General features: G+C 48.1%; 1 protein-coding gene across 3 annotated transcripts in view; it reads right to left on the bottom strand.

Annotated features, from left to right (window-relative positions):
• The window catches only part of nfatc1 (nuclear factor of activated T cells 1), a 47,260-nt gene extending 25,137 nt beyond the window's left edge, over positions 1–22,123 (bottom strand). For all 3 annotated transcript variants that reach the window (XM_086178322.1, XM_086178321.1, XM_086178323.1), the window contains exons 1-6: positions 21,719–22,123; positions 19,455–20,496; positions 19,208–19,367; positions 13,236–13,438; positions 10,828–11,000; positions 8,710–8,850 (exon numbers count right to left, since the gene is read on the bottom strand). In XM_086178322.1, coding sequence (XP_086034448.1) covers positions 8,710–8,850; positions 10,828–11,000; positions 13,236–13,438; positions 19,208–19,367; positions 19,455–20,496; positions 21,719–21,737 — 1,738 coding nt within the window. In that variant the 5' untranslated portion in view covers positions 21,738–22,123. The remainder of the gene's footprint in view (positions 1–8,709; positions 8,851–10,827; positions 11,001–13,235; positions 13,439–19,207; positions 19,368–19,454; positions 20,497–21,718) is intronic.
• Positions 22,124–24,277: the final 2,154 nt, after the last annotated feature.

Raw genomic sequence — 24,277 nt, 5'->3', positions numbered from 1 at the left:
GTAAATATAAACACATGCTCTACCAGGGCCCGTGGCACGCTGAAAGACTCCCCTTGTCCTCCCTCTGATGACTGAAGCCCCGTCCTTCCTGCTGCCCTCGGATCACGTGGATTTTGGAAGTTACATGCAAGCAGCTGCGGAGTAGAAGACGGGGGGGTGAAAGAGGCGAGCCAGCGCCCCGAGCTGATAGATGGCAGCAGCCGAGGAGGGGACGCTGGCTTTCGCTTTTCAACGCGACACAGCTACGTACAGCAGTTGAGCGCTTTGCGTCATACTCCGGAAACCATGCCTACCCGGTGTGTGTGTGTGTGTGTGTGTGTGCGCGCCTGTGTGGTTGGGGGGTGGTGGCTCTACAAAGTGCAGTGGGGGCTGAAGCACTAAATGTTGCAGGCTAAAAAAAGGTGCTAAAATATCTTATGCTACAGTTTTCTGATCATCTAGGAAAACAAAATGGACGAAAACATACTTTTCTACATTTGTAGTGCGTGAATGCATCATCCTTAGCACTTGAGGATTTGATAGCTGTGTGTTAATGTGCAAATGCATTTTGCTAAGTCACCTTAATTTTGGTTTGTTAGCATTTAGCTGCAGTACGCTAATGTCTGTGGAGGTTCTCAGTTATCCGGGTCAAGGTGATTTCTTGGCGAAATCTTCTTGTCGTGGCAACTGGACTTCAATTTCTTCATCCGAAGATGTTTCACCTCTCGTCCGAGAGGCCTCTTCAGTTCTAATGACCTGTAGGGAGTTTTCGGATGTCACTGCCAGGGTTTTGAGCGAGTCTATGTTACGCTAATGGAGGTGTTGTTTGTTTTTGGAAAAAAGAACAACTTTTGTGGGATTACCTGGATTGGAATGTGAAAAAGCCAAGCCAAACACAGGAGTGAAACCTGTTGGATCTCATGTACTGAGGCTCATGTGGACTTTTACACTGGGTTGGTTCTGGTGGTGAATCTTTCCTGGTTGATTGGAGGATGCAGACGGGCCTAGTCCACATGTGCAAATCTGTCTTGGTATTGATCCCAGTACGGCATAATAGGTTGGTAAAAGTTTGTGTCTGAGGCCCCCCTCCTCTGTTCAGAGATGCTTTTTCTGTTTTGACAAAGATGGCTTCTTTGACTCCTCCTGCACCGCATTCTCGATGAGTTATAATATATCTTAAGCTAATTTCAGCTGTTTGTTTGAATGTTTTTGTAGTAAATTAGCTGATAAACCCAGGTATTTATGTTTGCTTCCTGTTGCAAATCTAGTGTGATCATGGAGCATTAGTCGCTTTTTCAAAATACATTAGCGTGTTAGTGTCACTTACTCAGACCCCAGCTGCCATTGCTACGTGTTTATGTTTTAGAGATGTGGCTTATTGGGCTCAAAATTATTACTAAATACAGGCATTGTCCCAGTTTCCACATTTACATTAAATGCTTTTGTAATTTTTTTATTTTGTCCTTTCAGTAGCTTTGAAAAATAACATAAAGAACATAACATAAAAATAACATAATGGGTTCTTTTCACCGCCCGCGTTCCAACGATCACACTGAAGTTTTCGGATCAGTGACTTTCACACCATTCAAACTCAACGGAAGAATGGTGGATTGCAGTTATCTAAGCTCCTTCAACTGTTTGTTGGCATGTAGCTGAATTGGTTTAATATACAACATAAGCTAATTTCAGCTGTTTGTTTGAATGTTTTCAAAGTTAATTGGCATTAATGAAAACATACAGGTAATAACATTGACTTTTGTTACAATGCTAGTGCGGTCATGTAGCCTCAGTTGCTTTTTCAAAATGAACTAGCATGCTTGCGTCACTAACTCTGACCCCAGGTGCTAATGCCACACGTGTATCTTTTGAAGATGTGGTTAATTGTACACCGTGTTTTCGAATTTGGGTCATATTTATGACTCAATGCTATCATTGTCCCTGTTTCTGTACTTACAGTACATACAAAAATGTCTCTCTGTAAATACTGTTTTTTTCTGTTGTTTTTTTTTCCTTTTCGGTTGCTAATAAAAATATCATGAGCTCCTCATACCCTCAGTGTTCCAACAAACACAGACTTTTTCTGATTCATTTGCAGTGACCTTCACACATTCAACCTCAATGAAAGAATGGTGGATTGTCCCGCCCCTACCCTCCGGAATGGGGCTCTTCCTCTTTCGTGGCGCCTGTCACCGCACCGTCTGGATGTGAACACGGGGCAAAGCTTTCATCACAAATTACCCCTGGAAATCCTCAAACGGGCCTTCGATATTTTTTTTTATGAATCGCAAGCTGCAAAAGGCTGCAATTTTTTGAAAGCGTATCTCTTGTGTTTATGTGGCTGTAATTGATTTGTTTATGAAAACAACCATTGTTCTCAAAAGTGTCTGCGGCAGCCAAACCACCAAACGGCTCCAAGTGGAAGTCATTGTTCTATGAAGGCAGTGAAACCGAAGCCGGCTGACCGTGCGCACCCCTCCCTCGCTGCTAGCGCGGCGGCTAACTGCTACCGCTATCGAGCCCTTTCTTTCGCTCCGCCGTTACATCACCGCCACTATGACCGCAGATCTCGGCCGACTCGGAGCGGGACGGTTATCTGTAATTTTCAACAGGTAATTCCAGACGCCATCTGGCAGCCGGGCAGCACGATAATCCTCTCGCGGTTCAAATTTGTGGGTCTTCTCACCGGCAAAGCCAAAAACAATAACGTACAATAGTCTGGGGGTTCCAGTCGTACTCGCAACCCTCAGCCAGGTCAGAGGCTCGTCCTTCACGGCCCGCAGAGATGCGCAGAGAAAACCAAAGCTTCCTTTTTTTTTCACCGTAGCGACAAAGGCTTTTGTTGAAGACGTAGAAGCCGAATTATTTGTTGTGGTTCTGACTGCTGCAGACCCCGGCAGCTGTCCAGTGCAACCAGCCAGATGTGAAAGCGATATTTTCATTAGGGTGTTTCTGTTCGGCAAGGATTTCCTTCAGGATCTCTCATTCAAATTAAGCTATCAATCATGGTTGGGGGGAAGGGGAAGTACTGGACCCGAAGAAGGAAAGTTGAAGAAAAAAGGAAATGTATCATCGCAGCGCTACAGACCACCAACTAAAACAGCCATCTACTTCTGCGTTTGTAAACAGGAAGGTTTACATTATTTACTGATTGAGCAGGAAAACATCACTTCACCAGCGGAGGTCGCCATGGAGATCGAGGAGGCCCGCTTTGGCCAGATCCATAAAAAAAAAAAAAAGCAACTACTTGTTGTATCTATTTATGGGAACACGATATAATAACAAAAGTAGCCAAAGTTTTGACATTTCTGAAGTGCTAATTGGGCGGATCACTTAGAAGAGCGGCGTGTCTTTTCAGTCAGAAGGCAGGCGGTTAAAATGCCAGCTTGTCCTGTCTGCATGTTGAAAAGTCCTTGAGCAGGACAATGAACGCCAAGTTACTGTAGATGGCCTGGTTAGTGCCTTGCACGTGGGAATTCCAAGCATCATCCCCAGCCAAACAAAGCACGCCAATCACGGGGCTTTCAACCCATACCAATTACAACGCGGAGAAATCCACTGATTCAGCAGCGGGTTTGTGATATTTAGTTTTCTTTTTTTTTTTTTTTGGTGAAATCAAAAATATAATTGAATCCAGCGGGTAAGACGGCACATCCCTTAAGGACACGTGGATACGTCGCTGACGTCACTGGGAAGCTGATCTATTTGAACCTGGAAGCGCTGGGCAGAGGCACGACCTATCTGATGTGATCGGTGCTGTCAGGGCATTTAAACACATCACGTACATTTTCTTCTTGACATTTGCAAAAAACGCTGCAGTTTTCCACCGGATTTTCACAGAACCTTTAGAACTTTGATCTCGTCCCATAAACAGACCGATGACTGATCAGCTTAAGATGTTTTTTCCATGCATTTGAGACAGTCTCATGCAAATACACCGCTCACCTATGCCTGACTAGTGCCGGCGCGTGTTACGTTTCATTTTAACATAATCATTTCACTCTGTGGGAGTGGGTTGGCGCCTCCAGCTGACAGCGAGAAGGTCCCTGCTTGGATTCCAACAGGGGGTCTTTCTATGTGGAGTCTCCATTTGTCTGCTTGGGTTTCCGCTCGGTTCTCAGGTTTTAGAACCAATTATTTCACTCCTTACTAGTTTCAACCGACCCACTTCTTAACTTTCCAGAGGGGGGAACTTTCTTTAATCTACAAGACGCGAGTCAGACCCGCTTTTCTTTGACGCCTCTGACTTTTATACGAGAGGAAATATATGACACCTAAAGACTAAAATGCAAAGCATGGCAAGGGGGAGAGGCGTTGAAAAGGGACGGCAGGGGCCTAATTTCCCAAATGGAGTGACTGTGATTTATCAGCGACAACATCTCGAGGACAGGCCGGGGGCAAGCGAAAGCTAGGTGAGATTGACTGGGTTTCAGATTACGGGCCGATGTCCGCCTCGCCGAGGACGTGAAGTAATCTCTAATGACTGAACGGCGGCAGCCAGGCGTGACAGCTGACCACACGCTATCTCGGTTATTAGCGGCGTCGGGGCCGGGGGGGGGGGACGACAGAGCGAGGCTGACATAAAGTTGGTGTTTTTTTTTTTTTTTGTCGAGGTTACGCCTGGGAGCAGGTGACAGAGTGTGTGTGTGTGTGTGTGTGTGTGTGTGTGTGTGTGTGTGTCTCCAAGGGGGGAAACAGGGATTTCCTTCAGCGTGAGTCATGGCTAGCAACATGGTTATAAAACCGTACATGCACAGAAAAACATATGAGGTATTTGATTCTTTCTCAAACACACACACACACACACACACACACACAGAAACGCCAGTGTTTCCCTACGATCACACTTGTCAGCAGAATGGAAATATCACCAAGATCATTGGACACTAAAATAGGAAACAAAACAATTGAAACATTTAGTTTGCTGGCAGCCTCTCCGGGGAGGGCGACCCATCCTGCTCACATATAATTGCGAGGGAAACTCTGACACAGGACACGTTCCCCGCTGTACAGGACACAAACACACGGTGGAGATCATTTGCATCTGTCCTTGCCCCGTGTGTTTGTGGCTCCTGGGAGGTTTCGTCGGAAAATCCGCGAGGCTAACCGTCCGCGGGTGTAAAAAAAAAAAAACGTGATCTTCGTGGCAGCTGAGCCCGCCGCTCGGGATTTACGAGAACGGTCGTTAAAGTTCGGACGCAGTAAAAGTTGCTTTTGCGAAAGTCGGGATTTTTTGAATATTATACAGAAGCGGAAGCAGAGCTATGAAATAGATATTCCACAGTAAACAAAGGCCCGACTCTGTTTTTTTGGACGCGCTGTATCCAGCGCGCCGTATCTAATGAAATCAATGAGGCTACACCGCCCCGGAGACTGATCTATTTACGCGGAGGCGAGCCGGAGGGACGACCCGGTCTGATCCGTCGGGAGCCGGCAGCTCACAGAGGCAGCTTGGAGAGGGAGGTGGAAGGATGGAGGGGAGAGGAGGGGGCACAGTGTTGTGGAAGTCTGGCTTAAGGGTGTTTCCATGGTAGGATTGCCTAGGAATCCGATGCCGATGCCAAACGTGGGGAAACCCTCATCAAAAAACAAGGGAGCGCAGCTACGAACGCCAGGCTCGAGCCTGCACACACACACACACACACACACACACACACACACACACACACACACACACACACACATGGGGCCCTAAAGACTCCCGGCTTCATGGCTCAGCAGGGGCAGATGAGTTTAATGAAGTCCTGTTTGTTGGGATTAACCCCTCCACCCCACTCCCCCGCCTTCCTCCCCTTTTGGCCCGAGGATTCGGCCGAACGCACGGCGAAGTTACCTTTCTTCGAGCCAGCTCATAATCTTTTCCTAACATCACCAACGTGTGCTCTTTCCAAAGCCAAACAAATGACTTTTGTTGCTTAACCCTGACTATATATTTGAGGCAGTAGTTTGATTGTCTAAACCCGAGTTGTTGGAACAAAAGCAATTTATTTTTTGTTGTAATTTTGTGGTGGTTTTGGGACTTTGGTCCTGGAACCGATGCAGGTGTGATCCTCAAGCTACTGTCCCCGGGTTTGCAGCAACCTACAATAGGAGCTGTCAGTCATCTGCGTGTGGTGGACCCTCCCGTGAGTTACTAGCCGTTATTCAAAATGGTCAGATTGATTATCTATACCACTTATCCCGCAGGGCTCACCATGGACCGAACACAGAGCCACACATGGAGACGTACAACCATCCACGTGTCATTTAGACATAAAACTACCCACTCACTTGTACTTCTTCACCCTTTCATGCACACATCATATAGAGACAATCATTCACTCACTCATTCACATGCCCTTTTGAGACATACAACCATTCACTCAATCTCTCATTCACACATGATATAAAATCATTCGCCCTTTCATTCACATGTTATTTAGAGAAATACAACCATTCACAAGTCATACATCCATTCACTCATCTTATAGAGACGTGCAAACCGTCACTCTTTGGATATACATTCACTCTCTCATTCACACATCTGGGTAAGTAATACTGCATGATTTTGGGCTGTGGGAGGAAACCGGAGAAACCCACGCAGACAGGCGGAGAACGTGGAGACAGAAAGGCTACTGTCGGATCTGAACCGAGGACCTTCTTGCTGTGAGACGGACGCTCTAACCGCCGCGCCACCGAGCCGTCTGCCGGACAGAAACAATGGTTTGTTTCTACCCGCCGGAGGAGGTCGGGGGGGATCAGATGAGGGGAATCGCTATGATTGGCAGATCGAGTTCAGCGAGTAGGAGGGAAAAACTAAAGCGAGCGGAGCCGATCCGTCAGCCGGGCTGGCGAAAAAAACGAAAATCTCAGCTTTGTCCCTTCCTGTCCTTTTTGTGCGAGATTTGCATCTTCTCGCCAGATGTATTTTCTATTCCAAACAGTTTTCGTCGAAAATGCAAAACAAACGCGCGGGCGGCGCGAGACCTTATGCACGGAAAGTTTTCTTTTCTCCTCTTTTTCACACAGACGCAGAACCTATGCGCTCGCCGAAAGTCTGTCTCTGATGTGCTCGAGTGAGACTTCTTGGCCCGCGGGCCGGCCGACGTCAATGCGGTGTGTTGTCAGTTTCACAGTTAAAAAAGGTTGCCAGATCGGAGGCTCCGCACACAGCGAGCGGTACGAGAAGTGAAATTCGCCCAGTGTGAAGTTTCACCCTTTTGGATTTAACTGGTAATCTGAGTATTTTGAAAAGGCCGGGGAAAAAAAAAAGCTCTTTTTGGAGCTTCTGTCCCAGTCTCCCTCTTTTCATCAGAAAATGGGCTCAATCCGTAAGAAATGAAATTAAAACCGCAGGTTTGAGTTTCTGCAACCTTTTGAGCCAAGGAAAGATTTGGGGAAACCGATATGCTATGGATATTTTTAGACAGCTTTGTGTTTTTCTGTGCTCAAATGAAAACTCTCATTATTTGATTTGTGTTTTTGACAAATCACAGTATCTCACGGTGTCATGAAAGAAACGCCCTCGGGAACAAAACCTAAGGAAGCCGAGTTCATGGGTCCACCGCAATAAATAACAAATCTGTTATGACTTGTGAATGAGAGTGAATGAGCACGTCTCTGTATGTCATGTAAAGGACCGGTCATGTTTGGGGACCGGTCCAGGGTGAAGCCGACCTCTTGCTCAAGCAGTGAATATCTAAGGTGTTGAAATATTTTGCTATTCGGTTCAAAGTCCAGCGTTTTTGCGGCACGCTACAAAACTCTCTGTGTTATAGTCAGCCGCCTGTCTCTCCTCTCGCTGGCGAACTCCCGATCTGCTCACTCGTGCTTCGGTCTCTTTGTCTGAAACGCCGGCCGATTCCAGCCAAATGGAGACATTTCATCTCAGAAACGCTTTTGAAAGAAAAAAAACAAAAGAAGAAGAAGAAGAAGAAGAAAGAAATGTGTAATCTACGCTGCTCTCAGGAAGAGATCAGGGTTAATCAGAGGGTTCGGAAAGAGGGTAACAAGTCCCGCGCTCATACAATCTCTTCTTGTTTTGATAAACAATCTTAGCATTTCATTGTGCGCTGCCGGAGGGCGGCTGCCGGAGCACCCGGGCAGCCTTGAATTCTTCCTTTCACAGGTGGAACAATGAAAAGGCTTCCCTCTCTTGAATGAGTCACTGAGCTGATAGGATCACACGTGTTTACATTGCGCAGCCTTGGCCCTGACCGACGCTCGTGTTGCTTTGCTAAAAGCTAATCAAGGAAATTGCTGTTTGTAAACGTCGGCGTATCAACATCTGGGAGCAGTCACCTCTCCCTCCGGAGCAAAACGGCTTAAAGTACGAATAAAGGGTAACAAAAACTGATGCATGGCACCGGATCGAGACGCGCGCTCGAAAAAGAAACTGCGCACGCGCGCCCCGAGCCCACATGCACACGCAGACACACGGCATTTGTGATCCATTCCTCCGCGGAACAGGCAATGGAAACTTCTGCAAATGTAAATCTGCTGGGTTAAAAATACAGCGCATTAATGTGCACCACATGTGGCACTCTGGCAGGACGGAGGATATTTTGACGGCGGGGGGAGCGGAGGGCTGGCGGGGGGAGGAGGGAGGGGGAGCAGTCCTGGGGTTTCTCCAACAAAGCAGAGTGGGGAGACACACACACACACACACACACACACATACACACATATATATGCAGCTGCACTGACACGATGCAGCACCCACTCCAAAAAAAAAACAAAAACCTCCTCCTTTACCTTGAGCCTTTTCCACGAACACCACCTTGGAGTCGTGCTGGAAGTTGTGCCCGTCGAGGAGCATCCTCTCCCCGCCGGGGGCCGGACACGTCTCCAGGCTCTGCTTGTCCACCAGCGGCAGCTCCTGGGCCGATCGCTGGGCTGAGGCAGAGGGAGAAAACACACTCATTGCCGGTGCTAACACACACCCACTCCCCATGCAGACCTGAGCATCCAGACCGGGGTTGAATCACTACCTAGACGCTTTCAAGAAAAAAAAAAAAAAAACCTGCCTGCGTAGCTTCACTCCTGCATGACAGAATCGAGCCGCCTCTTCGCCAGCGACGAAGAAGAGGAGTCGTGTTCTGTTTATTTGTGTTTTCTTCAAAACCGGTGGAAGTTTTGCCTTAAATATTTAGTTTGAGAAGATCTCCCTGTAGCCGAGACTAACCGACTCCTCTCCCTTACCTTTTGGCTCGCCCCTCGTGCTCCCCGCTCGCTTTCACTTTTTCCAAAATGATCTATTTGCAGTCTAAACATAATGCCGATGCCTTGGCCGGGGCGTCTCCTGAGAGCGAAATCTGCAATTTTATCGTGATTGACCGGGATAAATAAACACATCTTTACGAAAACACGAATGTTTTTCCTCAAAGGAGGATCATCTTTTTTGGAAACCCGACGCCGCCGCGTTCTGATTTTGATAAAGCTCTAATTCTCGGCTTTTGGACACCGTCGACTCCTGTCAGTCTGTCGTCCTCCCTCGCACACACAGAAGGGAATTTTTGGTCGAAACAATCGCTTTGTGGCAGTTGTTGCGAAACTAACAATGCTCTATTTCAAGGGGCTGAGATCATGGTTTAACTACTGTCTTTCATTTACCTCATAAGAATTAATGTCGGCAGCAGCTCTCGCCGCCAGAGCCACATTAAGTGGTCGATCTGCTCGAACGTAGCCCCGGTGCAGCCAGAGGTCAGCTGCGGCGCGCAGAGTCAATAAAGTTTATCAGGCAAAACCTAATTGGCCTTTGCAAAATACAGATAAAAAAATAAATAAAGACAAATTAAAGCCTCCCCGGCTCTTGAACAGCTGTGTGCAATGATTATTATTATTTTTTTATGGACATTTTTAACACATTTGAATTTATTTATTTTTTATCAACAAATTGCTTAATGGGGTTGTAGTCACAGATGTCGGCAGGGCTGCTTTTAGACTTTTCCCAAAACAATAAAAACAGGTTCGAGTCATGATGAGCCAGGACCGGGCTGTTGTCGCTCTCTGATGTCGGTGATTGGGTCGGAGAAATTTAACTTGAATTTTAAAAACTCAAATCCTCATTATAAGTTTTAGGTTTTGAAACTTTTGGACTCGGAAAATTCATACATTCTTTCTCAAGCTCTCATTGTCATTGACCATTTACCCTCTCATTCAAGAGAAGGTGAATGGTTGTTTGATGCGTGGCATCAAGAGACCATCCATTGGGTTTCCTCTGGATTCTTGGATTTCCTCCCACAGTCCAAAAACATCACCTACCACTGATATAGAGACACTATATCATTTGGTTCTGGTCCGCAAAGAAAATTTTTCTTTTTCTTGATACAAATTATTGTTTTTTTCATGAGACCTTTCATTAGATCTCATTTTGAAAAAGGCCTTACTGACGCACTTAATATTGCGTAATTGCCTGATATAAAGTGTAATCATTATATTCGGATTAAATACTGTGAACTGACAGAAGTTTTTACTATTTGAACCCCTGCACTTCTAACCTGTCTGCAGAAACATTTTCATGCATAAAACTGGTTCCTGACACAAAAAGGGTTGTGAACCGCTGCTCTAGATGGCGTGCGAATGAGAGGGTGAATTGTTGTATGTCTCTTAATGACGTGTGAATGTGAAGTGAATGTTTGAATCTATATATGATGAGTGAATGAGAGAGTGAATACTTGTATGTGATGTGGGAATGAAACAGAGAACGGTTGTACGTCTCAAATTGTGGCCCTGTGACTGAACCTCGCTTCTTACCCAGTGACAGCTGGGATAGGCTCCACCCCTACCACGACCCCGACTGCAGGGTAAGCGGCAAAGATAATCAAAAATGGATGTTTCCCGTGAAGCAACACCTGTACAACATATACTCACAGCACTCGATGGGGTTGGAGGCGACCTGCAGCGACACCGTTCTCCCCGTGGCCTGGTTGATGTGAACTCTGAAAACCATCCGCACGCGCGTGTTCTTCCGTCCGATGTCCGTCTCGCCCTTCCGCAGCTCGATGTCGGAATTACGCAGTTTCAAGATGCCGGCGCAGTCGATTCTGCATGTGCGGAGAAGTGAAAAAGTTAGTCGTGGCTGTGCTTCACACAGGATTGCGGTTTTGCACTTGAACGCTTCGATTCGGGGTTATTTCGCCGTCCTCCGCCACGGATTTCACCACCGGGAGGTTTCACAACGATTAGGACTCTTAATAACAGTCCCCTTCCAGTCCCTCTCTGTCTGCACTCAACTCGTCGAGGTTCTTCGTACTTAAATACCTCCAAGCTTTCCAAAAAGATTTCTGGCTTTTCCATCGCGCTGCTACTTGATGCCACATTCCTCAAAGCCTAGTTAATGTCAACTTTTACACACTTTTGAACACTCCCTAACATTCTTCCTCGCCAGACAGCGGGGCCTGCTCCGCTGGCGAAGTAATCAGGTGTTGATGCTAAGGACCCCAGCTGTTCCTGCCTCCACCTACGCACACAGGCCCAGTGCAAAAAACAGAATACTGATGCGGCCGCCGTGCACCGCGGGGGAAATTTTTAGGGCAGCGCAACGTCCAGGAGCTGCTCCAGTGCAGCCGTTTGATTTAATTTATTAAGAGTCATCTGGAGCGCAGCCGGCCCCACCCAACGTGGCGCCCTCGGCGAGATATTATACGGCGCCCCTGTCCATTGGCGGTTTACATACGTTTACCAAGAGACATCGAGTAGCATTGTTTTTACCATTGTCTTTAATTTGGAAAATAACACCCGATTAAAATGCTTTAAAAAAATTGCAAAATACAAAAAAAAAAAATCTGAAATATAATATGAATATCCTTCCTGAAAATAAGTGAAGAATAGTATTATTATCATTATTACAAATAATAATAATAATGATAATAATAATGATAATAACACACAAGGGGTCTAGATCAGCCGAGGAGGGGGGAAATCGGTTACTGTTTTATATTTGAATCAATGTCAACTTTTCCATTTTAAGAGTTTATAACTATCTTTAATACAATTACACTGAAGGTGAATTTTTTCCCTGATTTTTGTAGCGCCCCTTGAAGACCATGCCACCCTTAGCATTTGCCTATTTTGCCTATTATGGGGCCGGCCGGCTCTGATATGGAGTCTTACCAAATCGACCAATATTTGTTTCTTCCTATGAGCTTAAAAAAAGTTTGATAAATGGTTCAGGACATTTACTCCTAAATAAGAAATATAATCGCGCTTGGGTTCTATATCATGTCATACGACCATATGCAACGCTTGAGTATCTGTCAAAACAAATACATCTCAAGCAAATCCCTTGCTAATGCTCTAAGTACTGGTGAGGCGGGTCCTCTATGGGAAAAGGGAAGCCATATCCTGAGGTGAAGTCGGTGTATAAGGGGAGATTATGTGTTACATCCATTAAAACGTAGAAAAAGTGCTGATGCTTGCAGGCCGCTACTGCCGGCAGCTCAGGCAGAAACCCCTGGTCCCAGTTAGGAGCTCAGAGCCCCCCCCCACCCCCCCGTAATCTGATCTCGGAGGCTTATAAAATGGGAAAGCCATTCGGCTGCGAAAAGAGGGCAACACATTCGAAACCCAAACACACAAACACACGCGAGCACACAATGCACACTCTTGGACGCACCTACAGACGCAATAATCCATTTTGCGATCCTGAAGGACGATAATTAGTTCATTGTAACTGCAAACTGGACTTTAGAGCGTCTGCCGTTTACTGGCCGGTGAACACTTACTCGCTGTTTTCGCAAAAAAACAATCTGACATCAGTCCAAGTCCGACCTCAGGTACCGATCGTGCGCAACAAGCAAAAGTCAAGCTCACAGAAAAACAGATGGATCCCAAGATTTGTTAGCGCGGAGTTCATATCAAGAGAGTCACTTCGGGATTATTCCTAAGGACACGAAGAACATCCAAGAGTTCTCCTTAACAACTTGGGACTTTAACATGATTTGTGTCTAATGACTTGTGACTTATCCAGCAGTTGTGTCTAATGACGTTAGAGCGGTTCAGTGAAAACTGTCCGCACCGACTTGAACCTCAACCAGGCGCTGCCTCCGACGACCGTGATTTGACTCGAGGCTCCGTCGGGAGACGTGACGTGGACTTTCCGTAACGGGTTAAGAAATAGCAGAATTTTTTTCTCTGTTAGAGCTCAGACAACTGGAGTTATTTCTATTTTCCTTCCACTTTTTTCGGCCTTCGCCTCGAATAAGCTCGCCATTTCAAGCCGCAATTCACCAAATCGCCAAAGCCAAATGGCCAAGTTTCGCTTTTTTAATAAGACTCACATGGCACGCATGTTGTTCTCTGGCAGCAGCGGGATCTCCAGCACCTTGGTGTTGTTGTGCAAGGCCTCGTGGCTTGGAGTGGACACCGTCTTCCCGGTGATGCGGTGAACCTGGTAGAAGGCGTGGGGCCTCAGCAGCCTGTCGTCAGCTGTGCCAATAAACAGCTGCAGGGTCAGAGGCTCGTTCTCCATGTAACCGTGAAGCTACGGGGCGAGAGAGAGAGGCCGTTCTGGTTAAGCCCTCTTGTACTCTCCAGAAAAAGCAAGGGCTCGCAAGCTGTCAAAAACAAACGATGGTCTTGTGGATGACATGAAATGGCCTGAAACAAAGGACACATTTAGGTTCTTGTAATCAACATTTCATCTCTTTTAGTTTGTTGCCAATGGCCTGTGTACACACCCTCCATCAGTTCTCGTCAGGCCTTCAGAGATGTTTTTTCGCCGCAGAGCGACCTCAGGGTAGGCCGCTGCCAGAGAGCAGCGAAACCACCTACAGCGAGGGCCGTTGTGATCTGTGAGTCCTTGTCCGTTCGACAAGACTGGGCCAGTGTTTGGGGAGAAGTCGAGGTCACGCCGGTCACGCCGAGACCGGGCAAAGCGGGGTCGGGGCAAAATGCTAAATACTGACACCGTTCTGATTTTTATCGGCGAGCCGATCCCGCCGGATGGAACTGGAGACCGTTCAGAGGTGCTGGCGGCGTCGCCCGAGGGCTTCGAAAGTACTCCCAGACCTCCATAGGTGTTGGTTGACGGGAGGCCGCCTGCCAGGATGACCTCAGCCACCCAGCCTGCTGGGAGCGAGCGCGGAGCGCAACCACAGGCTGAAATCTGAGAACAGTGGCTACTACTGACGCGCCGTCTGAGAGTTATGTATGTTATCCATACAGTGTGACGGGTCAGAAACAGGAGCTCGACATTTAGCATTCTCGAGTCAAAACAGTGGCTTCCAATCACAGTTGATTCAGATGATCCCATTCGACAAAGGACCGTACGATATCAGAGAAACTATCTGTGTATATATATCACGCTGATTCCGATACGAGGGTCATGTCTCCGTGACGCATTGTCCAATATAATCCAGCATTTATTTGTTATAAGGATCATTTCTACACACATCTGGACAAAGAAATTTGAGCTGCATTTAAATGTTGTTCTAGCGCTGTTTTGCTTAGCCTGTGTTGCTACAAGGTTGCTAATGGCGAGCTAGCGTTGTTTCAGTTATCATTTTATGGTGCCGCACAGAAAGCGGCAAATTAAAACCTAAAGCATTCTCCATTTTGTTGATATTATAATTTCATCATGAGCGAATTCACTATTAGAAAAAAACTTTTTAGGGCTGAACGGAGGCGCAATGGTTAGCACTTGAAACTCAGAAGAAGAAAATGTATGTTCGTAGGAGACCCTATAGCTTTGTCCAGATGTGTGAACGTTTTTATGTCTCTATTTCACATTTGGATGCGACGGTAAACGGTTGTTTTTCTGGATTAGACAGATGAATAAAGAATAGTTGAATATCTCTGTACAATGTGTGAATGAATGAGTGAATAGTTGTATGTTTCTATATATGTGGTCTGATATAGATGATGAATGAATGAATGAATGAATGAATGAATGAGAGCTTAGCTTCAGAATTTTTATATTGTTGTATACTGACCAACACATATTTTTGGCCACCATTTTTAAGGCCGACACCAGACAATATATTTTACTGGAAGGATAATTAATTTGGACTCCAAATATATGACGAATTTTGAGTTCATATTTTGGAAACGGGGACAGCGTGCACTTGAAATGCTGAAAAAAAAAAATTGGCCCTACCAGAGAGGCGAAAACAGACAAACCTGCTCATTGTTTTGATTGTCCGACACAAACATTTTGCCGGGTTGAGCGTATAAACACACACGCCCGCGTCATTGCAACCACATGACAAGAGGATGCATTTTCTTGCGAGAAGTCGGCCAGATCGAAATGAAAATGTATCACATTTTCCACAAATTCTTCCCATTTTCAGTCAAGGCGTCGCAACCGGAGCCGTTTTCTCTTTAGCTGCTTTGTGAAAAAAAAAGGAAAAAAAAAAAAAAAAAAAAAAAAAAACAGGGGCAGTGGCCGCCCTGACAAATATCAAATCAGAGAGAGGAGGAGAAAAGGGCCTTTGGGGTCAGAGCTGGATTATATAAAAATAAATAAAGAAATAAAAAAGATGCAAAGTGTAAAACAATATGTGCAGAGCGGCATCCAAAGACCCTCTCACAGTTTTACAGACACTTAACGCTATCTAATTATAAGCCGCTCCGGGGCAGCTAAAAGGAGCGGTGAGGGGATGTTGGAAATAAAGACCGCAGTTTTCGCTTACCAAAAAGAAAAAAAATGCGCTAAATGGGGGAGGGGGAGGGGGGTAGAGCATGTGATTCAGTGAAGGAGAAGGAGAAAGAGGAGGAGGAGGAGGAGGAGGAGGATCCCTGTCAGGGTTAAAAGCCTACAAAAGCTGTGTATATTTGTGCAAGGAAATGGGGTTGCTGCCTAGCAATGCTGTTTATTTAAGCGGCAGGAGGGGAGGCGTGATGGAGCGAGGTAGCCCGGCCTGCACGGTTAGCTCGCTCCTCTGAAAATGTAATTACTAACACATTACTTCATTATCTGCTTTAAATCATTATCTGCAAACAAATAGATAGCCGGCGCTCTGTAATGACATCTGAACGCTCTCAGCTGCTTTTGATTGCTCTGCACGTGACCGGACCGACAAAAAAAAAAAAGCACGCTAACTTGACCGAGGGCGAAGGGAATGGACCTCACAGACGTGCAAAGGGGGTATATTTCCTTTCTGCTAAAGTGTGGTATTAACCCCCCCCCCCCCCCCCCCCCCCCCCCCTCAGTGTTCAGAGGGGCATTCTTCACTTAAGGGGCGGGTGTGGTTGCGGCGGTAGCGATGGCACTGAAAAAGAACAGAAAACAGCCGACCGCGCTCGGTTCTGTACGTGGAGTGCAAAAAAAAAAAAAAAAAAAAAAAAGTGAACCGCACAGAAGGGAACCGTCCAGAATAAACACAGCGAAGGCTGGGCAGGGTTTGAGTCGAAAGGGACGACGAGGCCAAGGAGGCCTCGGCGGGCCGCGGCCCGCTGCGGCGCATGCGCCCGCCGTGTAACCAGGAAGCCGCCGGGAGACGCCTCGTCCGAGGGCTCCCTCTCAACATCTCCGTCGGAGGCTGCCAGAAACGTGTGTGTGGTTTCGTGATGTCAGCTGTGCACACGGGAACTTTCCTAAACAAAGGGAAGTCTGTGTGGTTGGGGTGGTAGCTGGCGGAAAAGAAGGAGGGGGGGCTTCGGGTTTAAAGAGAACACACACTCTCTATTTCGGCGGGGTTGAATCCAGACCCCCCCCCCCCCCGTTATTAAATCATTAGCACCTCCGAATGGACTCACACAAGCACAGATGTGCCGTTTCATGCCGTCCGATGAGCACGAAACCGATTTATTAGGTACCCGTGGATAACCGTGTCCCCCCACAGCCCCTCTTTTTTGAAGGATCGTCCATTCCATTACTTTGGAGACGGGTCCCTTGTGTGAATTACAAAAAGGTTGGGGAAACTTCTCAGTTGAGCCCCCGGCAGTTTAGAAGCTGCAGAACTTATAGTCGCTCCAATAAATCCCGAGTCCTCTCAAGCGGAGCCAGCAGAACACGGCCGCTGTCAGCTTTGAACAAGGAGGTCTCCGGTTCAATTCTGACGAAATTCTGCCGTGTGGAGTCTCCGTGTTTTCCAAGCGTCTGCGTGGGTTTCCTTCGGGTTCTGTGTTTTTTTTCCCTCAGGAGGTTAAATGTAAACCGACTAAATTAACCAAAAGTGTGAATGACAGAGTGAATGATCTCCAAATGACATGTGACTGAGTGGGTGAATGCTTGTTTGTCTATATGATGTGTGAATGAGCGAGTGAATGATCTCCAAAAGTGGGCGAAGGATTTTTGGAAGTCGGTGGCCTTTAATTAATTCTTTGAATTATATCTCCAAGTTTCGCCTCTGTGACACAGACTACAGTAGTTAATTTTGGAAAAACCAAAAGTGAAGCTCGGATCTATTTTGGGGTTCTGATTAGAATGAGGAGGACAGCAGGACAGCCAGAGCCCAATCTGGCTCATGTACTTTAGCTCTTTTGGCAATTTTAATACATTTTTAATACTTGCGCTGTTCATTTATAATTCACATTCATAAAGATTAATGCCAGTTAACCATTCTATATGTAGAATATATTCTAACGCTTTTGTGCTTTTTTTTTTAAAAAAAGGGGCTTTATGAAGTGCAACATTACAATGTCCAATCACAAACCCTAAAGCTGAACTGAGTAACGTCAAATGAAAGATACCACCAGGGGGCGCCAGGTGGGTCAGAAGAGGCGCGCGTTTGACCGACCCCAGCGAAAATCGGCAGAATGATCTGGGATATTCATCGGAATCGATTTCATCGTCACGGTGATGATTATTCCCGAGCGTTGAACAGAAGCAGGTTTAAACACACGATTAACTCTGCTTTCTCCACCCCATCATGACCTGTGTGGAATCTGCCTGTCTGCATGGGTTTCCTCCCACAGTCACTGGAGACTAGATTGCCAGTCTATTTGAATGAGAGGGTGAATGCTGCAAATCTCTACATGACGCGTGAAAGAGCGAGTGAACGGTCGTATATGTGGCGACCGGTTTGCGCCCATACGCTCCGTGCCCCTCGCACAGCAATCCTGAAAGTTAGATAAGCGGTATAAATGATGAATGAATGACTGAATGTGTAACGGCCGCAGAAACGCGGCGCTCTCCCCGCTCGCGTCCTTATTGTCGGAGATTCGTCCACGGCGGCGGCGGGGGGGGGGGAAGAAAAGCGTCCTGTGTTTTGCACCTCCGCCTGTGAGTCAGCCTTGCGGACAGCGGGAACGTCTCTCCCCACAAAACTGTTTTATTGGAAGTGAAAGGCAAAAATGTCACCCGCTCTGTGATGAATGTTTGCCAAACTCCTCGGGGCCCATTGTAATATATTAAAAAACGTCCAAAGGTATTAATTAAACTGACAGCCCGGCTCACCGCTCACTTTGCCCGGCTCCTTGCAGCGGAGCCTTTATTTATTCAGAGGCTGAGGTCAGCGGATCAGGGGACCAGATGGGTTTATAACCAAAACATATCTACAGTTGTCCATTTTTTCATCTTCAGACCCGACCACCGGAGCTCCTGTGGTCAAAGCATATGACTAAGCCCTTACTGGCCACGCTACATCACTTTGTAACTGTCTGTGTGGAGCTGGAGACGGCAGTGGAAAAGTCTGAGTCACCCCCGTCTGGACAGGAAGTGACTGAGTGGATCGGTCCGCCTAATAGCATACCTACGGTATTCCATTCAGAAATATGACATCTTTAAATAAAGTGGCGGCCGGAAGGGTCTGAATGCATGAGGTGAAAAGCGGGACGCGACGGGCGGCGCGAGCGTCGAGGGGCCGAGCGCCCGCGGCAACCGTCGGGGCGGGAGGCCCGGGGCTCGGTCCCACCGGTGAGTCACATGATGAATTCGGGAGGCTTTGAAATGATAAATGGGGTTCCTTTTTCATGACTTCAACCCGAGATCTGACTTTCTCGCCAAGCACTCATCTCGCCAAAGGATGATCCGGCTTCATTTTTTTTTTTTTCGTGACCCAAATCCAAGCCAGGGAAAATAATGCAACTCCAGCCGTTTATTTGATAAACGCTGACGGAAAAAAAAAAAAAAAAAATTGAAATATCTCAAATAAGCTAAAAATATTAGCCGCGCAGAGCCGTAATTCAAAGAGGAAAAACGGTAATGTAGATAATAATCGTGGAAAATTTCCTGGAACGTCCACATCGCGTTATCATTTAAGCCGACGCGTTATGACTTCACCCGCATTAAATAACAACCCCCCGACGATAACGCCGCGTTTTAACTCAATCGCAACTCAAAATCCATCAGAAGGTGTCGAGACCAGACCTGAACCACCGGGTGTCCTCCGGCCAGGGCCTTCACCGCCCCCCTGCTTCCCTCCGTCTCGTAGTGGGCGCGGTGGTGGGACTTGGGCTGCACCTCGATCTGCAGGCTGTAGGGGCCCGAGCTGGACGGCAGCTGCCAGTCGAGGGCCGGCAGCGACGGGCTGGAGGAGAAACGCGCCCGTGGAGATTCGTGATGCGACGGTCGATAAATGCGCTAATGCTAATTTTCTTATCGAAATCGTCCGTACCTGATGTACTGCTTGGGCTTGGACCAGGAGTACGGGTGCTGCGGCACGTCCAGGAACCCGCCGCAGTAGCCCTCCTTCTTCAACGGCAGCCGGTTGGAGGGCGGCTCGTCCCTGCAGAGCTCGCCGGGCCCCATCTCCTCGCCGCCGGGCTCCAGCTTCAGGCTGACGGTGGGGTTGTGCTCCAGGCTGGTTTTGCGGGCCTTCATGGGGATGCCCTCCCCGAGGTCCACCACCCCGTCCGTGGTCAGGGCGTTGATGGCGGCCAGGATGGCCGAGTTGGTGTACTGGTTGGTGTTGGGCAGCCAGGTCTCCTCGGTGACGCTGAGTCGGGGGGACGTCTGCGGGGACGGCCCCGGGGAGTGTGTGGGCGAGTACGGGTAGTGCTTGTGCGACGCCCCGCTGCCGTTAAAGCTGTACTTCCTCTTCGCCCCGCAGGGGGAGTTGGGCCTGGAGCCGCGGTGACCTATGAAGGTGTCGTCCGTCACGCTGGTGCGAGGGGACGTGGAGGGCGAGGTGCGCGGGGAACCGCCGGGGCCGCAGCCGTCGCCCGGCAGCGCCAGGGTGGAGCCCTTCGGGGAGACGGAGGGGGACTGCCAGGGGGAGTTCTGAGGCGAGTTTTCATAGTTGTACGAGAAGCCCGACTCGTAGGAGGAGGCGTCGGAGTGGCAGCTGCGGGACGAGAGGCTGCTGGCCGGACTCAGGCAGCTGGGGTCGCGGTAACCGTCGGCGTTGGGGAGGGTGAGCGTCACTATGGAGTTGACTCGCTTGGCGACGGGAAGGCTGCTCTCCTCCACCTCGTCCTCGGGAAACTGCCCGTAGGCGGTGATCTCGATGCGGGGGCTCTCAAGGGTCGGGGCGCCGTTCGGGCGGACGCCGGGGGATGAGTAGTAGCCCGCCGCGCTCATGTCGTCCTGGCCGTCGTAACCGTGCGGCTCAGAGACGGAAATGGTCGGGCTGGACTGGAGGCTGTGGTACTGGGAGGGGAGACAAGGGTTGCCCAGCGGGAGGGAGAGACTGACATTTGGCGTGTAGCCGTAAGCATCTGGAAGGCAAAGAGACGGAGTTTACCACCATCGTAATCAAACGCACGCTCGCTGGCTTCCCCTCCGAGGGGCCGCTCGGTTGCCAAGTCCACGCCGCCGCAGAGGTGTTGCCTATAATGGCAAAAAAAAAAGAACAGCTCGCCTACCGGGGTCGGCCGCGGCTATTTCCTGACGCAGAAGGTATGCGAGCTGGAAGTCTCCAAATAAAGTTACAAAACAGCGGAGCGGCCGGGAAGAAGGGGCGGGGGGGGCAAAGCTGAAATCACACGGACGGGAGGCTGGTCGGGCCGTTACTCAGACGGCCCACGCCAGGTGGTTTCTGTCCACGTCACGAGACGCTAAGCGCACGGGCCGTAAAAAAAATATTTTCCTTGGCCGGGCTCCATCGAAAATAAACACAAGGGGGACGGGATTAGCTTATTTACGCGCCGTAAATGCGCACATTGTGCCCCGAAAACCGGCGTCATGACCTCCCGCCGGAGCAGAGGAAACGCTGTGGCGAAGGCTGATCTCAGACGGGATGAGGAGGAGGAGGAAGGCGAGACCACAACGCGATGGATGGACTGATGCAGTCAGACAGCTCTCAGTCACCGCAGCTCCCGTCTGCTGTGAATTTCAGGGAATTAAGGGCCTCTCCATAAACTCCATGACATCAGCGGTGCGCCGTATGACTCCCCGTAATAAAAAAGAAAATTATGCTCGCGTTTAATCCTGCCGGCTGTGCCTGACACACACTAGAGCTGAATGTTTGCTTTCTAAAATTAGGTCGTGGCAAATTAGCTGAAAGGTTGAGGTCCTAAAAGGCAGCCCGGGGGCGGCGGCGGCGGCGGCGGGGGGCATCGGGGCGTTGAGGGGCGCTCAATACCGGCCTCTCGATCGTCGGGTCACAGTGTCACAGTCTCAGTCATTAGCACAGGTTCAATTCCGGCTATTTTTGGGACGGCTGTCAGTCATGAGAGAGGCTCCGGGGCTGAGCCACGCCCACCAAATCAACAGGGAGTGCCGGGCGTCTATAGCCGCGTTAATACTGTGTAATAACGACAGTGTTATTACTGTGTAATAGTGACTGCGTTACTACTGTGTAATAACCGTGTCATAGTTCGAATCGAGCAGGGATGGGAAGCGCAGTTAAGGGTCGCATACGGAGCGCCGCAAAAATAAGTGATGGGGAATGGGAGGGAAGTTAAAGGTGGGGAGAGAAAGTGTGACAGGTCCACTCACCCTCTTCGGCAGATTTCATTTTGCGCTCCGGAGCGACGTGCGGGGATCAAACTGTGGTTTGTGCCGCGGGAAGGAGCGCCTCCTCGTCCATAAAGCGGAGTTTGTAAATCCCCTCCAGTCGCGTCTCGGGATCCGAGAGGAAATCAAAATCAAAAAAAAAATTAAATAAAAAGTTTAAAAAAAAAATTAAAAAGAAGAAGAAAAAGAGTCCAGAGATGTAACGCGTGTTCGCACCCACGGCTGGGGAAGTGAACGCGGAGAAAGGGTATTTCAGTGTGTGTGCGCGTTTCTCTCCGGGTTGGAGGTGTGTGTGAGGAGTGGAATCGTGTGTGAGTGCATGTGTGTGTGTGTGTGGAGGGAGGGGGGGGATGCTGACTCCGCCGGGTCGCCGTGACGCACTGCTCCGGCGCACACACCGACCCGGCGCTTTTAAACTCGGGGATCACCTCTGCGGCGGCGCGCCTCCTTCCCTCCCTCCCTCCACCCTCCACCCATCCTCCTTTCTCTCCTCCCCCTCTTCCTCCACACCCCTCTCCCACCCTCCCACTCTCCGCCGTGACGCAACAGCGCGCCCCCGACCACCACCCGGAGATCCACTCACGGCGGGGTTTCCACAGGGGAAGAGGATCGGTGGGTCATGGGGGGGGGGGGGGGCGTCCACACACACTTCACACATTATTTTTGGCTTTTTTTTTTGTTTGTTTGTTTGTGTGCTTGTTTCTAGGCGATGCACACACAGCACACGCTTCAGAATTATTAATAGAATAAAAAAAAAAAAAGAGGGAAAGTCATTATGTCAGTACGAGGCAAATATATAAAAAGGCAAATGGAATAACAAGCAAGACACAAATAAATAAATGAATGAATTGGAAATGATAAATGAATAAGTAAACAAATAGATAAATAAGTATAACAGGAGGTCAATCACTAAGAATAAAAAAGGCAAACATTTAAAAAATAGAGGTTAAAAATATGATTTTAGCCAAAGGCGGGGGCAGAGGGGTGCAAGGAAGAGGGGTTCACCCTGGACCTGTTGACAGGTGATCATAGGGCAAGATAAGATAAGATAAGACATTATCCCCATAGGAGAAATTTGTTTGTCACAGCAGGAGAACAGTTATGGCGCCAAAAATAAATATGAATATAAATACAAATAGAAGAGGCAATTACAAGGACAAAAAAAAGGATAAAAAGACATTCACTGTCATTCACATATCATATAGATATACAGTGTTTCACTTTCACATTGACACACCCTATAGAAACATACAAACATCCACTCTTTCATTCACCAACCATATAGACATTCGACTGCTCCTCCTCTCATTCACCTCATATAGAGACATTCAACCATTCACATGTTTACATATATATGTGTGTGTATATAAATATATATATATATATATATACATATATACATATAGATACATGTACATATATGTATCTTTCTCTCTCTATATATGTATATATAGAGATAAATACATATATCTATCTCTCTCTCTCTATATATATATACATATATGTTTGGTAGTTATACAGTTATATAAAGTTTGAAGACCCCGGCTATATGAGGCTGGGGGTTAATCGATACAGAAGAATATTAGTTGACCCAGAGATCAGCAACGAGCGCTGCTGGAGCAAGTGAGAGCGGCGTTAATCTCCACCCTCCCTATCATCTGCAGCTTGCTCAACCTTGATAAACATTTTTTACACGAGCAGCTCGGAATTTAAAAAAAAAAAAAAATTATTCAGGCCCTCTGGATGTTTTGGGTGTTTTCTGTGCGGCGGCAGGTACATGGACAGGTTCGCTACACACGGCTCCCTCCTCCGTCACGTGTTCATGAGGTTTTTGCAAGTTATGGAGTTATTCATGAAGTTATTGCAATGGCAAATAATGACTTTTCCACTTCCCCCCTGAGAGGCTCCATGTCTGCGGGGAACGCAACGCATAATTATCCATACTTGCATAGAAGTGCTATATAAAAATGGAGACGTATACCCCGTCATTTGACATGCCGAGCTGAGAATCTTCATAGGATTTTCCATCGGCCGCCGGCTGCGGTCGGTGTTTACTCGCCGGGCTTCTCTCCTCCGGCCCACGTGGGCTGGGTCGTTGCTATCTTTGGCAGGTCCGGACCTTTCGGCAGCTGGCGTGCGTTTTTTTTCTGTGATGACAATGGTCACATGTCGGCCTCCGGCGACAGCGCGCCCGTCCTCCCGCAGGTGGAATCGTCTTATCGGGCGTCCGTGGCACCGAGCGGCTTCTGGAAAAGGTCACCCTCCGTTCTTCCTCCGGAGGGGAAAATCTTTTTTTGGGATTCTCCTCTGTGATTTTTCCAAGAATGAACGGTTTTGGAAAAATGACCTCAATATTTTTAATCATCTACATCTTTCGGGATGTTTACGGAGTCCTCGGCCTCTCGGTCGGCTCCTGCAAACCTATGAGCGTAGCGTCCTGCTCAACAACAATTCCTGTGATAATTCTCTCGATAAAATATCCAAATATCCACCTCACCGCAAGAAGGTCCCTGGTTCGATTCCGACATGCGGCCTTTCTGT

This window comes from Fistularia commersonii, chromosome 30 (genome assembly GCF_037954325.1).
Source record: "Fistularia commersonii isolate RoL2024-O1a breed Wild chromosome 30, RoL_Fcom_v1.0, whole genome shotgun sequence".
NCBI lineage: Eukaryota > Metazoa > Chordata > Actinopteri > Syngnathiformes > Fistulariidae > Fistularia > Fistularia commersonii.
Note: the sequence above shows the minus strand (reverse complement) of the source record. Positions and strands in the feature narration are given on the sequence as shown.